This window comes from Lonchura striata, chromosome Z (assembly GCF_046129695.1).
Source record: "Lonchura striata isolate bLonStr1 chromosome Z, bLonStr1.mat, whole genome shotgun sequence".
Taxonomy (NCBI): Eukaryota; Metazoa; Chordata; class Aves; order Passeriformes; family Estrildidae; genus Lonchura; species Lonchura striata.
Window position 1 is genome coordinate 54706400 of NC_134642.1, and position 17954 is coordinate 54724353.

Below are 17954 nucleotides of genomic sequence, written 5' to 3' on the forward strand. Positions count from 1 at the left end.
GGCACAGTTTACACCTGTAACATGAAGATAAAAGTCAGGTTAGAGCCAGAAGAGATGTCAAAGGGTAAAGTTTGATGAGTTCCTGATTTAAAGGCCTGTTGTTACCAAAAGGAGGGATGATTTGCCATGTGCAGACATAAAAACCCATAAACCAGCATTAGTCACATGCTCTAAGTCTTTTGTGCTGGCTCTTGTATTTTTCTGACCCTGTGATGAACCAGTCCAGCTTGCTAAACAGGCAAAATGCAAATCCATTAACAGTTACAAGAAGTGATTGTTTATTCAACAGTGGTTCATAAGAATATTATTTTTATGAATCACACCAAGAAATACCAATTTTCAAATAAAAAAGCTGCACGGATAAACTATTTTTGTTATCGTCTGGGATCACGTTCCCTCACTAGCCCATATCACTCACTTTTCAGAGGTCTACCTCCAGGTTTTGTGTAAAAAGTCTCTGTAGAAAGGACCTACAACCCGTCTTGCAGAAGGTGACAGTGATAGAAATTCAAGAACTCAGACTGTAGAGTTGCTGTGCCATGTGCAATGTTATACACCTGAAGATGACACAACAAAAAAGACCAGCCAGAAACTTGGGCAGGTTCAATTCAGATACAAGAAAGTTTCTTTTTGAGAAGTGTTTCAGAACCAGAACAAGATTCTTGCAGAAGGAAAACAGGTTTTTCCTCTCCTGGTGTTTACAAATACTGACTCAGCAACTTTATGAGTACTTATGATACTAAAACTCAAGGATTTTATGTCTACACAAAGATTTTGCTAGGCCATCTACTAAAAAAATACTGCAAACTTAAAAATGGGGTGTTTTACTTCACAGTCAAGATATGTGTGTTTAACTTGGGATGCCAGGTGCAAGGACACACTATTTTGTGATATTCTGCTTAACTGATTATTACTTCGTATGGAAGACAATACTTTAAAAAATTAGCTAAGGAGGACAAAGCTGCATTTTACTACGACTGGATTCAAATTCTCGCGCTCTGACCCTCGTCACAATGCCGGGGGGAAAAAGAACTAAAGAAACTTCCCCGCCTTAATAGAAGGCACGTCTCTGAAGCAGCTGGCGTTCCTCCACTGGCAATGCAGACTGCTTGTGAAAAACCTTTTTATACTTTTATTTGTGAGGTTTTCGAGTACGGTTCCACAGCCCCGTCCGATATTCCGCAGCACAGCAGTGCCGCTCAGCCTGAAGCCACGGGGCGGTGCGGGAGCCGCGCCGCGCAGTCCGGAGGCGGTGCCAGGCTGGAGGCGGCGGCGCCGGGGCGGAGCCGGTGGCGGAAGCGGCGGGGCCGGCGTTGCCGGGCGGAAGCGGCGGCGGTTGGTGTTTAAAGGCTCCGCGGCGGCAAAAGGGCGGCGAGTGGCGGCAAGGCGGGCGGAGTGGCCCGGGAGCTTCCTGGTCTCTCCGCTCCGCCTCGGGAGAAGCCGGGCGGAGCGCCGAGATGGTCTCCAGAGCCGCCGATCGGCTGCTGATCGTCGTCTCCGTGCTGGAAGGTAAGAGAGACGGGCGGGAGGGCCGCGGCCTCCCGGCTGCTGCGCGTCCCGTGTGACCCGGGAGGAAGATGAGGGCTGGTTATGCCTCCGAGTTTTCTCTGGAGACGTGAGCGGGGGGAGCCGAACAGCATTGAGTAAACCGATGTTTTTAATAAAGCTTTGCACGTACATATCTTAGGCCAGGGTTGCCTACCCTCTGTTAGGTTTTGGACGTATTTATCCAATGTATTAAGTGAATGAGAAAAGTAACAATCGTTCTCTGAGGATTTGGGTTTTGTTCTTTTTTTTTGTTGTTGTTGTTTGGTTTTTGGTTTTTTTTTTTGTTTTGGGTTTTTTTTGGGTTGTTTTGTTTTTTAGGGAGTATTACAGTATTTCTATTCCTTTGTAACATCAGCCTTACGCTTTTTTTGGTAGTGTTGACTCAAACGTGTATCTAGTTGGTTGTCTTGCATTTCTATAGGTTTTCGTTTTTCGTTTCTGTAGTCTAATTACAGTGTGTGTGAGTGAGTTATTTGTTAGGATGTCTTTCTCTCTTTTGGACTATTTTAGAGATTAGTGGTGGTTTGGGTTGTTTTGGCTGAATGCTTTCTCTTTGTCAAGTAAATCCTATATCTCTCTGTCCATTTATGTAGTTTGCCAAAGGAGCTTACAAATGAGAGATCCTGTCATATTATATGCTTGTAGTATTGTCTCCTCACACTGTGATATCTGTGATATAAGTAAAGTTTTACTTCTTTTTTGTCATTTCAAATCAGAGTATTGGATAATCCTGAGTCCAGGACCAATTCTATATGGTTTCAGGCACTCTCCTAATCTGGTAATGATTTTTTTTCAGCAAGTGGCTGGAGAAACACCATTCACTACTTTTATAAGATCATGTTTTTCTATTTTGATGTTGGACAGTCATAACATTTTCAATTGAAATAAAGCATTCACTCTATTTCTCATGCCTTTTCCCTTACCAATTACCAATCATAGATTTCTCAAATAATTATAATTGTCTGCTACTTTGCTTCGGTACATAATTTCCTGATTCTTCACAAATAGTCTGTTTCATTTCTGCATAATGCAAACACTTTTTCTTTAAAGATCAGAGCCAGGAAGGTGACATGGGAAATTAATTTCATGTAACTGATTTATGGCATCAGTCTGAGCTCTTGCATCTCTTTTAGTGATGGCACATGCAATGCCACTTTCTTACAGGGCGCTGTTTCCCAAAACGACCCAAGCACGAGCTTGTAGTTGAAGCCAAGTTAGATGGTGAACAGTTGGCTACTGACCCCGTGGAGCATACTGATCAGCCAGAATTTGCTACAGAATTGGCCTGGGAACTTGATAGGAAAGCACTTCATCAGCACAGGTAATGTTAAAAAGTGAAGTCTAATTTGCAAATAAAATTTAACTTTCTTGCCTTTCGAGTTAGTGAAATACAATTTTTGGTTTACTGTCATCTGAATTGTTTCTTGGAAACTTTCTTTTATTTTTATCTACAATAATGTTATGGGAAAATGTACTAATGTACAAAAAAAGGTAGTATGTGGCAAGATAAGTGATGTTTAAGAATTCTAAAGAGTATATTTTCACACTACTAAAAAACACCCCGCAGACTCTTAGAGCAAATTATAATTCTGTAATTCAAACATTGTAGTCAAGCTTCCTTATGCACACTGTGGCACAAAATTAACTTAATTTTAAGTCTGAAAAGTCTGTGTAAATAGTTTTTGAAAATTTCAAAGAGATAAGCTGAGAAATTGAATGTTTCCATAACTGTTATTTAATTTCACAGGTCTTACAACTTACAGGTTGTAATTTTATGACCATATTATAAAAGAAGTTTAAAAAGCTGTGTCATTTTTATTTGACAGAGAAAGATGTCTGTATTTGCCACGTGCTAGGTGTCTTATGTGTGCATTGAAGTAGTCAGGTGGTTTACCCAAAAATCTTGTGCTCCTGTTTTTAAGATGCCACTCCAAGTGAAATTCAAATTTTGTGTGAGGTGCTGTGTTATTTCTTTTATGTGTGTGAGGTGTTTATGTTTTGCTAATGTCTTTTTAACAGCGCTTGAGACTGAGGCTCCAACACCCTCTTAAAAAATTAAACCACTTGTTAATTCTCTCACTTAGTCATGACTTTTGTATGTTCAATATAAATTCAGTTTCCAACCTAATGAAACTAGTTATATAATGTGTTTTGTATCATTGGCTTGCTGGAAATTTACGAACTGTCTTTCAGAACTAATTGCAGGGATACATTTTATATTTGCTATTTCAACTGAGTTACTTTTTCAGACTGCAGCGTACACCTATCAAACTCCAATGTTTTGCACTGGATCCTGTATCTTCAGCTAAAGAGAATATAGGCTATATTGTACTGGATCTAAGGGCTGCACCAGAAAAGAAACAGGTATGTTATGGGGTATAAAGATTTAAAAATCTGTTTTGACAGCAATGCTGTTACAGATAATACAATTTGAATTAAAGCATAGGTTAAACTTTTGAGTCTCGTTTTGGAGTACAACTGATCATACATGGGGGATTTTTTTGATTTTTTTAAGGGGAGAGACGTCTTGACTCTGAGAACATGCACAAATGAAAAACACAGTTGGTACTAATCTTCTTGCTTCTGAATTGAATAATAGGATCACTAGCAACCAATTAATCTACACAATCTCATTATTTAATCAACTGGAAAATTTTGACTAAGCAATAGAAATGGAGCAATTGAATTTACTCTCCATCATGAAATCAAGTCTTGTTTTTTTTCATTGGGCCTCCATAGAAGGAGATGTTAGGTAATGTTTCTGCTGCTGTTTAATACAGCATAGTGTCAGCACAGTATAATTGCTTTTATAAATTTAATTAGCCAATACCCTTGTATCAAGCTTGATCAAAACATTACTTTGATATGGGTCATACAAGGAGTCTGGTGTCTTATTTTGGTATCGTTCTTCTAGAGAAGGACTAATTGTGCAGTTGAAGACTTGAAGGTTTTCTAAGTAAAGATTTATGGTATATTTCTCTAACCTCTGCACTGTATAAGTCAGTGAAAAAAGCCTACTCTGTTCAGGTAGTCATTCAGTAACCATTCTATAGAATATTTTAGTAAAATAGTGTACTAAATAGACCAAATTTTGAAATAAATAAAAATAAAAACCAAAGTGTATTTCTATAGGTGATGAAGTAGAAGTGCTACAGTAAGACTGAGTTTTCTGTAATAGTATTATACTATTTTTTTTTTCTGTTGTATGTAAACACTTTCGGGTCTTATTTTTGTTTCTTACTCTATAGGCACCTAAATGGTATCCTTTGCTTAGTAACAAGTACCCTAAGTTTAAACCTGAAATACAAATTGGTGTTGCATTGGAGGCAGATTCAAAAGCACTGGTTGATGATTTTAAAGCAAAGGAGGCACCCCCTAGAGAAGAGAAGGGTAAGTAACATGACATCACTCAGTTTGAATTAAAAGTCTTCCTGTGCCAGATGACATATCACTTGTTGCAAATGTGCAGTTTTAAGTATCAAGAGAATTTTAATTTCACAGCAGTTCCAGCTGATTAATGTACCTTGTGGTAGTAAATTTTTCAAAGATTCTTTACTGCGATAATTGTGTGACTTTTAGATGGACAAGTTGCAAACCAACTGGTATTTGAAATGAGATTTAGGGGCTCCTAGTTAACTCTGTTGGGTATTTAACTTGTATTTATGGGCTTTAGAAGGTTACGAAAGAAATAGGAGAGGAGCTTCTTTATAGAAGGAAAAGTTTCAGTAGTTTGGGCTTGGAACTGTAAAGAAGTAAAGTGTCTCATTTGTTGGATAGACTTGCTTCTTTTTTGGTGTGTTCTTCTAATCGTTAGGTACTTAAATTATGTGATAGTTAATTTTTTTTTTTTTGTAATAACATACGCTTAATGTTGGGACTCATTCCAATACTGAATTCTCTTGTTTATTTTTCTCAAAGGAAATCAGTGAAATAAGTCAAAAATCTATTGGAACTCAAATGTTAACACTAGTAGGTACCTTTCTGTGCTGTGCCTTTAAGTCACTTTTCTTCTGTTTGTTTTGTTTTTATTTTTAATGCAAGTTAGTAGTTGTTAAAAAAAATAAAAACAAGGCCTGAGAAACTTGATTTAAAGAGTCCCAAAGCAAAAACGTATTTCCATCTTGCCCTGATCTTTCACCCAAATGCCTATCTACTTAACTTTTGGAAAATTAGCGTTTTGGTACATTTTCTCCTGCATACCTTACAGTGTTCTTGCCCTGAAGGTACCTTTTCCCTAATTCTAAATCTGTCATCTATCTGCTGATGATCTGTGGCTGTGATTTTTGTAGAAGTAGAGTGGTCAGTGGCAGTAAGTGTTTTATAAGCCAGAAGCTTCTGGCCCAGAATTTACTGACTTGGCTGTATGTACTTCAGGATTGGTTAAGACAGGATTTAAGTTTTAGTGTAAGATAGCATACTTCATTCTTTCAGATTTACAGCAAAACACAGGGAACCTTCCAATTGTAACATCTGTAAAGGAGGCAAAGAACTGATCCAAGGAATCATTTAGATTCTTTAGTCTGCACTTCCCATGTGGTCTTTGTGCCTGCAAGTTCTCCTGTCCGTCATGAGACTGGCAAACAAAAGAAGACCTTTCTGCCTTTACTCAGCACTGTTTCCCATTTCATGTTTTCTGTGGAATAACTGCTACAAACAAGTGTGCCGGCTTTTTCCTTTCTTTCATCATATCAAAATTAGTCAATATCATATTTACGTGATAGGGAAAAACAAACTTCTGGGCTTAAACAGTTGTAAAACTAATGTTCTGGGCTTTAGGTATGACAAAGCTGTATTACCCAATTCTAGTCTGGTCAGATACTTTTCCATTTAGTATTCATACATTCTTTTTTTCTTTACTGACTTAAGTTGTCTAAGGCTTCCAGTATTTGAAATGGAGCTTTTTTGTTCACAAAATGCTATGTCACTATTTCTATTTGGTGTAACCTGAGGGCTGAATGTGTTGAATTTCTGGTACTATAGAACAAAAACTAGCAAACCAAAATAGAGTTTTATGCATTGAAGACTTCAGATGAAAAATCTTTAAATAAAGCATTCTAAAGATGTGTGGGATGCCATACCATATTTGTTCCAATACATTGCAATATATGCGGTTACTGTCCTGCATTTTCGTTAATGAGCAAAGTAAAGAAATGGCATGGTATACTCTAGCCTGGTGAAATAAACTTGCAGTCACTGTACTGTTTCTCATTGTAACACAAAATAAAAATAGGATCTAGAATTCTGTTGAGCATGGTGTTCAATGTAATAGTTGTGAATAAAAGTTAATTTCAGATTTTTTTGTAGCTGTTTCAAAGTATAGCTCGGGACTACTTTGTTTTTTGCAAACCTTTGGTAACAGGCATCAAGATCTTCATTTGTAATTTCCATGTGTAATGCTTAAAAATAAAATTGCAATTACATATCAGATTGCTGCAGCAATTACAAAAACCACTAGTTACTTACATTTATTTCTTTTCTCTTAGTACTAACCCTTTTTTGTGGACTGGACCCTAAAAGTATTGTGCCAGTCTTGAATGAAGAAGAGGGCTATCATCAAATTGGACCAGCAGAGTATTGCCGAGATCATTTTGTCTTATCTGTAACTATTGTATTTGCCACACAGTTGGAACAGGTTTGTTTCCTTACTATGTGTAGTTTTTAAGAAGTGTTATCCCACATTATTATTTTCATCCTCCCATTCTTCATTTCTAATTAGTTTTTTATGGCTTTTTTGAGTTTATTTAAAGAAATAACCTTGTCCCAAAGTGAATTTATATTCATTTTAAAACTTTAGAAGTCCTTAACATTTCAGACTGCAAATGAAATATAATTATTTTGAAGTACTAAAACTGTGTTTACTTCAAATGATTCATTCTTAACTCTCTACTGCAATATAGTGTAAGAAGTTTGTGTACTGATAATATTAGTCTTCAGTGTGGTGCCCATGCACTGGAGTTCAAACAAGGTGAAATGCTTATGTAAGACTGAGTACATATATTGCCCAAGGGAAGGACTTCCTAGCTTGGATGAAGTCACATCACCTTTAGACCTCAGCTACCATGTTCATGCTGTACTGAGAGCGTTGTTTTAATTGGTCTAGAACTCTTGTATAATAAGAGTTAATAAACTCTTTTCAGTCTTGTCATGTTTTTTTCTTTTTCAGGGAAAATAATTTTCCATGTCAGAATGGTAGGACCTTGAGGAGCAAAATTTACTGTGTTTGTTTGTGGCTTGTGCCTCTTCAGGCATTGAAGTCACAGTTGCAGTTGCCTACAGGATGAAGTAGCTGTTTGTCTGTTTCAATCTTTTATTTAATCACAAAGTATATAACAGTATCTAATCTGCAATATTTATATTGGAAATATTTTATGAAGGCATAGCTGAATACTCAGCTTATGTCTGATATTTGTGTAGTACTTGATGTTATTAAATACATGCCACTTACAGCCCTTGGTGTTGACAAGTCTTGCTCTTTTTTGCTTAAAAAAAATTAAAACATTTTTAATTTGAGCATTAATGTAATAAGATGTGTGGAGGGCAAGCTATGATTTAGGTCAGCTGGTCACTTTAAGCTCTAATTTCCAAACAATTCTTTCAGAATTACTGTAACTCTGCATCAAGGAAAGAGATACATAATTCTCTTCTGCATCTCTTTCAGTTAGTTCCTAGTACTATGAAGCTCCCTGATCGACAACCTGAGTTTTTTTTCTACTACTCATTACTGGGAAATGATGTCACAAATGAACCTTTCACTGATTTAATTAATCCAAACTTCGAGCCAGAAAGAGCTTCAGTTCGAATACGTAGTACAGTAGATGTTCTTCAAGTTTATCTTTGTGCACAGTCAAAATTGCAGGTAAGCTGTTTAATTTCAAATGTGAATGAAAATAAATAATTAAAAAAATAGAGTAGGTCTCAGGTTGTATCTGTGAAGCATTTCTGTTTCCAAAACTAAGATGGTCTTATAGTATTTTGGGTCAAATATAAGTTGATTCTCTTGCTGATATGAGGGAAACCGTAGCAGCAAATTTCGTAGCTCAGGTGGAGTGCTGTCTTTTTAATTAGTTGCTATTACAGCAGACTGGTTTACATATCATGATAAAAGCTGTTGCTGAAATATGATCTTCCAAAGAGCTAATGTGGCTCTCTGAAGAGCTCTGAGCTTTGGGGTCTGCACTGCAGTCAGACCATCTGCAACCCAGAGTCCTGCTTTGTGCTACCTATGGTAGTCCCATACCAGCTGTTCAGGTCACTCTTGCCTAAGCTCTAAAATCACTGTCCTAGGCACTCTTTGTGAATGATAAGTGAGGTCTGTCTTTCTTCCCCCAGTCTGTAGCCAAATGCTGTTTCTAAATACACTTACAGACATTTTTGGGCTGTTATGGGATATTGCTTATCTTTATTTAGCCTTGCCTTTAAATGGAGGACATGGTTTAGTGGTGAGTTGGCAGTGTTAGGTTAACGGCTGGACTCAGCAGACTTAACAGTCTTTTCTGAACTAAATGAATCTATGATTTTAATAAGGTAGTATATTTATGGGAATCTGTGCATGGCTTAAACTAATTAGAAAACAAGAGTCTACTTCATTGAGTGAGAGTGGTGTAGGTTTCTGATAATGTAGCTGGTAAATAAAGTAGAATTAGTTATAGAAAGTAATTTGTGGATCTGGACCCTTTTAAAGTTATTTTTCTTAAAGTTTATACAGACCATTCTAGGGTTTTTATGCAGAGTGGTTCAGGACTGCTTTTGTTTAAGTCTTTTATTGTTTCAAATTTTTAATTTTTTTGTCTCAAGTTTAAATATTATTGTGTAAGTGTTCAGAAACACACATAATCACAGGATATGATTATATGCTGGTCTTTTATTAAGAACTCTGGGAATCAGGGGTGCCAACCCAAATCTGACTCCAACATGGCTTTTGAGCTGAACGTATTTTATATTCTATCGTTATATAACTCACACATTAATTATTAAACTTATATTGTTCTATTATATACATTGACATGAGTTTCTTGTGATCTTTCTTAGGTCCCTGACCACAGTTTCTCATGATTATTCTTATGATTAAACAGTAATTATATTTAATTACTAAACAATCATCACATCTAACAATTATATCAATTATCATGTACTAGCTACACGGTGCGGTTCTAGCAAGTACTAGTTCTTCATGTGCTTAAGGTATTTATTTTTCCAGGGCCTACTTAGCTTATTTTCCTGTTAACCCTAAATTCCTGTGATTTTAAAACCCTTTTACTATAAATTGAAGCAACATGTGTGTTTGGAATTTATTCTTACTCTAAAGCAGTCTTAAAGTGTTTAATATAACATATATGATATCTCTGTAGGAAATTATACATGTTTGCATCATGTGTAAAGAACAATTTTTTGAACAAATGTTCTTGTGTGGTCAGATCCGCATTTTGATTTACAGCTTTCTTCCTTTGAGTTCTCACTCAGCATCTTAAATCTTAGGATATAGGATCAGAGCACTGTGTTCTGATTCTTAATTTTAACATATATTTCCAAAAATGAAGACTTTTGTTGTAAAAGGTGCTAGTTGCCAGACTAGAGTCTGTGTATATGTGTATTGTATGATTGTATTTGTATGTTTGTATACATATGTATGTGCACCTAGATACGTATCCTGGCAGCTCACACCTTTCAGCACGACAGTTTTTGATAAGTGCAATAAATATTAAGAGTGGGAATGCAGTGTTCTGATCTGCTAAATCAAAACTGAAGTGACTCTTATTTGGGAAAAACCAAGTTAGTGTTTGAGTTTCAAAGAGTAACTTTGAGGAAAATAGATTACGTTAGTGTGTGTTGGGTTTTTTTTTAAGATCCATCTTTCACTTGTATGTATAAATATTAAGCTGTATAAGGAATAAACAGTTGAATCAAGTTTTCAAATGATTATATGTACCAGGAATTAAAACCACAGTTACTTAATCCCAAAAATCCTTTCCAGTTAAGTGGTGTCTAAATATATTCCAAAGCCTTTGACTAATCTTTTTCATTACTTTGGAGTCATGCATTTCATGTGCCTATGCATGAAAAGCAAGGATCTGTGCAGTGTTTAGAAGCCACAGAGTACTGAATTTATCCTACAGAAGTAATATGACAGATCCTCAGAAGGGCAGTGCAGTGATTTGCTGCTGCCCTGTCAGTGAGCATATCCCACCTGCTCAAAACTGACATTTCATAGCTGTTCTTACTCTCAGCATGCACAGACAAGGTTAGAGATGATAACCTGTATTTATGCTACCTTTAGTGGAGGGTGCACAGACGGTTCCAGTGCAAATTGCACATATCACTTCCTTTCTAGCACCTTTGTGTGTGTGCAGGTCCATCTTTGCTGTGGGGACCACTCTCTTGGAAGCACTGAAGTTCCCCTGTCTGGACTCCTGAAGAGTGGAAGTGTGGAGATTGACCAACACCCTGTGGCAATAGAAGGACCATTTGTTCTTGTTCCACCAAATAGAGCTAAACAGAAGCTGCCACAGCTGCCTTTGGATCTGGCCCCTACTGTTGGGGTATCTGTAATTCTTCAAAGGGAGAGCTTGACTACCCAGGTATGTCTTACCCATTCATTGTTGATTTAGACACAATTTCACATTAAAAAATTATTGGTATTTCTTAACCATATTTGACTGGGTTTGTGTAACCCTGAAAAATTTAATTGCTTTACATGAATAATCCTTTCGTTGGCATTTTTATATAAATATAATAATAACAAATAATCTCATACTATTAAAAATAATTTCATACTACGAAATGTCATAGACAAAATTTTTCAATACAAGCTATGGTCAATAAGAAAACTATCATTTCATCTAGCCTTTGATTCCCTTAAATGCTGCAACTGAACCCAAACAGCCACGGGAGAAAGTTCTTTCACATGTTACTGGAAAAACAGAGAAGCAGCAGCAGAGATCCCAGAATGTACCATCTCAAGCCAACCAGTGTTCATCAAAAGAAGATGTAGCAACAGAGAGTGAAGTGGAAAGTCTTAAGTTTGAAAAAGGCACAAAACCAAGGAAGAGGGGTATGTGGTATATATTTTTTGCCCAGTTGCTAAGTGTAAGGCTGGCATCATATACTACTCCTTTTAGTATATTCATGAGGTAGTACTCAGTTCTGGTGATAAATTTCAGGCAAGTCAGAATCATTTGCATAAAACAAATAACAGAATGGGGATAAATGTTGTGATTTGAACATGCTCATTATTAAGTACACTTGCAAGAGCCAGATTAGGGATTTGAGGTTGCATAGATTACGAGTGATGTGGATGGTCATCAGCTTGAAAAATCATAACAAAAGTTTTTGGAATTTTCTGGAGCTGTGAATGAGAAAGTTTAGTGCAATGCCTATGAAGAAACTGACTTGCTCAGTGAGATGAAGTGGTCTAATGTTAATTTATTCAATAGAAAAGTAGGGGTAATGTGGGATTTTTTGACATTTCTAAGGAATTATAAAGGTTTTTTTTATTCTAAGTTTTCTAAGGAATGTGGTAATAATTTGTGAAGACAGGTGTTCATATAGTATAGATTCCTGGACAAAACCAAGCAACTGGGTTGTTTTGTTTGTTTTTACATGATCCTTTTGTTTGGACTTGATAGCCCAAGCCCTAGGAAGACTTGTTACTGATTTAAGAGCTGGTAAGTGGAAGAGGAACAGTGATGAGGAATACCATAATTACAAAATAAATCTCAAAAAATGTTGTTTTGATAAATGTTACTGAACATTAATCTTCTTAAAGGATCATTTATTAATAAAGCAGAGTTATTATTTTTCTAATTATATTTGTATTGCTGACCTTTTGAGCTTTGTCCTAAAGATGCCCAGTTCTGTAGAGGAAATTCCATGTCCTAGAATGAGCTCTCAGGATTTGTCTGCTAATTCAGCCAAATTTTCTTTTAATCATAATTGATTTTATTTAAGCAAGGATTAAGTACTTTATATGGAATGCAAAGAGAAAGTATTGTGAACCCAACAGCTGGATTGAATCTCTGGTTAGGAAATTGAGGACTGTGCTTTTTTTATTAATATTAATAATAATTTTATAATTCTATTTTGCTAAGATGTAACACATGTCATTTCACATTTGTCTTTCAGGAGTGCTCACTGGCTACCCTCAAGAGGTTAACAAACAGTGTTTTGAAGAGCTTCCAGCTTTGAAATCGCAGAGCAGAGCAAAATCACCTCTGACAGATATGCAAAATCCTAGTAAGGCAAAATTATTGAATTTAGTACCTTAAATTTAATTTGACTATAGTACCAACTTAATGAAATTTAACAGTAAGCTATATGTACTTAAAAGCTGTATGATCCTAAAATTCCACTCAGCCACCTCTTTGCACCAAGCAATCTACTGGTATTTTACCTGAGTCACTTAAAATTGTTTCATTAATACATTGTGTTAACTAACTGATGTAGTATTACAGCATTTTTCTTTTTTGTAATGGTGATATTAATGCAAGCAAAACACTTAGAAAAAAAAAGGAGGAAAAAATAAAGTCAATATTAGCAATGATGTATTTCTTTAAAAATTAAAAAAGTGGAAGTATTTTAAATAATTATATAGAAAGTGTCAGAACAAGTAGCACTTACAAAAAGTAGTTGAATTCTTATCTCATACTTTCATTCCCTCTTTTTGTATGGGCTTAAAATAGCCTAAATAGCCCTTAAAGACCTAAATAAAATGTCTTGAACACTTTTCAAGGACACCTTTTGGAGACCTGTCTGTGGGACTTGTAGTTTGATGTTTTACTCTCTGAAGGTAGTATTGGGTCTCACTGTATGACATGAGAAGCCTGGATGCAATTGGGCAGTTACTCAAAGTTGCTTCTGCTTTCTAAATTGTAAAATGGATGTCACAGTATGTGGGTTCTGTGACAGAAACAGATGTGCTTTGCACATTTAAGTTTGCTTCAATGGCTAAACCTCACACTGGGGCCAAGGGTGATGCTGCCTTTCATGAGCACAATTGACCTTTTAAGCTGATTGTCTTTGTAATTTCCCTAACGAGGTTAGTTAATTTAAAAAAACCCCTAAATTTCTAAAAATATTTCCCTATGCATGCCCTCAAATTGACTATGAAAAATTAGTATAAACTGAAGTCTTACAGCATCTTTCTGAAGAACTTAATTTCTTTGATCTTAGTGTAAGACTTGTGCAGTGAGTTAAACCTTATATCACTTCAAATATTAATAAAGGAAAAATACTACAATTCTGTAAAAAGATTTAAAGTATATTGGTGTTTTGGTGTTTTTTCTTTGGAAGCAGTAACTTAAGGAGTGGTTATTTTTCACAATACTAATTCATTTTACAAGTAGGTTGCTTCCTTGAGAGATTCCTATCTCATTGCATTAAAATGTGCATATAATAATAATTTATATATTTTGTTATTTTGGGCAGAACAATGCCCAAAAAAATGCACATCAATTCTCTTTTGTGTTTTCAGCTGATAGTGGTCCAGTAGCGATATCTCAGCTTAACCCTGTGGGTCTGTCCAGTCCTTCTGAGCCTGCATCAGCACAGAAAATTGTCATTCCAGCAGCCTCTCACCATTTTTGCTTTTCAATAGACTTAAGAAGTATACGTAGTCTGGAAGTTGGTTTTCCAATAAATTGCATTCTAAGGTACAATTTGTTTTTGTTATTCTTGGTAAATACGAAGTCTTCATAATCTGAATAATTTCTCATGGTAGGTGCCTCTCTGCTTCTTCATGCCTTTTAAAATGTAGCTGATTGTTAGTAGCAAAATACTTTAGAATGTTCATCTGGCTTATCACTAAACTGAGCATTAAAGCTGGTGGGTTAAACTTTACCTTTTAGTGTAATTTGTATTAAATTTAATTTGAATGTATGAGGTTTGACAAGGAACATCCATCTTTAAAGGAATAGGAGAATTGCTTTTCATGTTACTTTCTGGCTACATTTCCCACTCATCAATGACTTGATGAGTTGTTTATTTTTTTTTGTGTTGTTTTTGTTGTGTCTTTTTTTTTTCTTTTTGGTAGTTTCCCACATTGCCCCAAGAACTCTTTATGGTGTTTTAGTAAGAGACAGATCACTGGTTTGTGTATGAATCTGAAGGAAGAAAATTCTCATTTTAATGAAGAATCAGTGTACTTAAATGCATTTCTGAGAGACTTTTAAATAAAGGGATGATTTTGATGGTTTAAAAAATAAATTTTTCTTTTGTTATATTAATTATTGATGGTGTATGTGAAGTGAGTAATTAATAATAGTTTTTGCAATTTGTCTTCTCATTTCCATCAGGGTGTTTTAGATGTTTGTGATGAAATATATCTTCAAATGGTGATTCAGTCTGAAAGCACTGAGGATTTCTAACTAGAGAGCTGCCTCTGCATTTGCTCTACTTCTTTTCTGGCAGAGCTTGTTTCATGCAGTTTTAACTAGACACTGGAAAATCTAGTTGTGGTGGTGGTTCTTGGGGTTTAGATTTTGTCTGAACCAGGTTGAAAAGTTGTGGATGATATGTAGGGCTGGAATATTTTAAAATACAGCTAATATAGAGTTCACCATTAATATCTTTCCATATAGGCTACATTACTAAATAGTATGCAGAAGGCAACATACAATGGATGTAATTTTGTCACATAAATATTTTCTGTAACATTTCAATAATTAATTTGTTTTGTAACAGTAACGACACATAGTTTTTTTTGTTTTATGCACTTGAATTTTTATAGTTAGCGATGAACATGGCAAGAAAAGAGAAACATTGAGATACATAAATGTTAAGAACAGTTGCAGGGTAAAAAATTGCATATTCACTGTAGATTGGAAGCATTATTTTATTACAGTCTAAACAAGTTCTTTAAACAGCTCTTCACAAAAGGTGAAGAATGCAATTTTTATGTATTGAGGCATCATTTGCTGCAGCTTTTATTTTATTAGGAACTTGGCTGACAGCTGGCATCATCAGGTTGAACAAAATGAAGTTTAAGAGGTTCATGACCTTTGCTACAGTTTATCATACACTGAAATATGCCAATAGAGTAGTTTCAGGCCACATTTTAAGTCATGTTGGTAAAATTATTTGACTTGCTTTTTAGTCAATTAAACTGTGGAAATGAAATAGCTAATGAAGTTTTCTAATGGTGCTGACACTGTATATGTATACCTAGTTATCAATTATTGCATGTCAGTCTAGTCTGAACTGTAAATACAGTTAAAGATGTTCTCAAGTAACAATCTATATGTGAGTATAAATTTTTCTTCTGTTTGTCTGCTCAGTTTATATAGTAATTGCAGAGTTCTAGTAAAATATGTATATGTGAATATACAGGTTATTAAAACATTTTTGTCAAAACAACAGCCAATATAAAGAAGCTGGATTGTTCCTGAAGTAAATGACAACATGAGTAATTGAGAGCTAAATTCTATTGCTGAATGTACTAGTAAAAATTCCTTGAACTTTGATGCAAGTCATGGTTTACTAAATTATGTCTAAACTGGTTTTCCTGTTGCAGAAGGTACAAAAAAATTACCTATTTATAGAACTGTTATTTTTGTTATTTTTTTAAATTAGGTATTCGTACCCATTTTTTGGCAGTGCAGCACCTATTATGACAAGTCCACCTGTAGAAGTTAGAAAGAATATGGAAGTCTTTCTTCCAAAGTCATATTGTGCATTTGATTTTGCAACTATACCTCGTCAGCTTCAAGATACTTTCTTCAGGTAGCATTTTGCAATTTTTTTAATCTTAATTACATTTTTCTATATTTTGTTGTAAAGGCAGTCACTTTAAGATTATCAGTTCTAGAATTTAGTGAATAATTCAAGGGCTAATGCCAGTAAATACTTAATAGCTTACTCTTCCAATTTGTCTAATAATTACATTTAAAGTCAGGAGTTCTACAGTTCTTGATTTTCTCTCTGGCATACCTGGGTATTGTTGCTTACAGAAACAACTATATTTGCCATAAATTTTAAAAGTAAAGCTTAATAGCATCAATTTGACAAAGTATTTCTAAAAATATGCATTTTTTTTAATATGCAATAACTATACGATATCTTTAAAAATACAGCAGGTACCTGGAAAGCATCTTGCAGTGTTGAAGGCTGTAAAACAGTTCTCGTAGCACTTCCACCAGCTTTCAATAAATGATCAATACGTAAAATTAAAAAAATCATAAAAATAATATTTTGAAAGTAGCAGTGGAGGGAGATGTATTTTAACTGACAATGGCTAAAATTCATTTGTATGTATTTATAAATGAAGATGATCAAGTTGTATTAGACACCATAACTTCTGTCAGTCACTCACTATAGCATTGTTAGTCCCTAATAATTGAAAGGAATGATTATCTGAACCAAGTGATTGAAAAAATACAAAGTCAGTCAGTCTCATTCCTCTAAATGAAAGACAGTAAAACCAATTCATTTCTGACTTTTGTAACCATCATTGATTTAAGAAGTTACTTTTAGAACATGAGATGCTTCTGAATAATAATGTTTCCTCTTTCATTTTGATGCCTGACATTAAGATCACTTCTTTGTTTCAGATTACCTCTGCTGGTCGAATTGTGGCACAAAGATAAAACAGCCAAAGACTTGCTTCTAGGAGTGGCAAGACTTCAGCTTTCAAGTGTTTTGGCTTCAGAAAAAACCCGTTTCTTGGGTGGGAATGGTGAACAATGCTGGCGTCAGACTTGTAATGAAACAGTCAGTTTCACAGCAGCACAAGGGTAAAACTATTTAAAAAGTACTTAGCTCTGTAGCAAGTTTCCTAGAGTTGTTTGTTTAGTATTTCTCTGAAAAGCAGCAAGCTTTTCCTGGATAGCTTTTTGAATAGGTAAACAGGCTGCAGTGCGCTCAGAGAGAGGTGAATAGGCATCCAAGAGATGAAAAGCTAAACTGACACTTCATATTGAGTAATGTATACACTACTGTCAAAGTAATTATAATAAACCTTCATATAATCATGAGCGTTAGTGATGGGTATCCCCCCTTCTCCCAACTTAATAGAAAATTGACCTCTATCTTTTCTTTAACTTCTGTGGGAAAGCTGGCATGACCTGATTCTGTGAAGAGTTACCTTGTCTCACTATATATTAAGGTTCATACTTTTACTGCTTGTTAAATGAAATCTGGTATTGCGCAAAGCATAACCACCAGATGGCATTCTCAAAATGTAATCAGGTCTGTGTTTTGCTATGCTGACCCCTTCTTATCCTTGCTCTTGTTGAATCATTTACTCAGATTTCTGATGTCAACTAATACAACTCTTGATTTCTTTTTTAGTCAGTAACCAGTGGAAAGTTGTAAGAATTTAATGCAGCAATTTTTTTCAACTTGAGTGAAATATAAGCATTTATTGGGATTTTTTTCCTTAGCAAATAACTGTAAAAAGCATTTTAGTGTCATCTATC

The 17954-nt window shown here is 35.3% G+C and overlaps 1 protein-coding gene across 3 annotated transcripts in view; it reads left to right on the forward strand.

The window, feature by feature from the left end:
* Positions 1–1289: 1289 nt before the first annotated feature.
* CEP120 (centrosomal protein 120) overlaps positions 1290–17954 on the forward strand; it is a 40103-nt gene continuing 23438 nt past the window's right edge. The window contains exons 1-12 of one of the 3 annotated variants that reach the window (XM_021546196.2): positions 1290–1509; positions 2713–2869; positions 3798–3912; positions 4797–4938; positions 7032–7180; positions 8207–8404; positions 10896–11123; positions 11389–11596; positions 12667–12777; positions 14015–14192; positions 16111–16260; positions 17088–17270. In XM_021546196.2, the coding sequence (XP_021401871.1) occupies positions 1458–1509; positions 2713–2869; positions 3798–3912; positions 4797–4938; positions 7032–7180; positions 8207–8404; positions 10896–11123; positions 11389–11596; positions 12667–12777; positions 14015–14192; positions 16111–16260; positions 17088–17270 (1871 nt within the window). In that variant the 5' untranslated portion in view covers positions 1290–1457. The remainder of the gene's footprint in view (positions 1510–2712; positions 2870–3797; positions 3913–4796; positions 4939–7031; positions 7181–8206; positions 8405–10895; positions 11124–11388; positions 11597–12666; positions 12778–14014; positions 14193–16110; positions 16261–17087; positions 17271–17954) is intronic. The other 2 variants (XM_021546195.2, XM_021546197.2) reach the window with 2 other exon arrangements.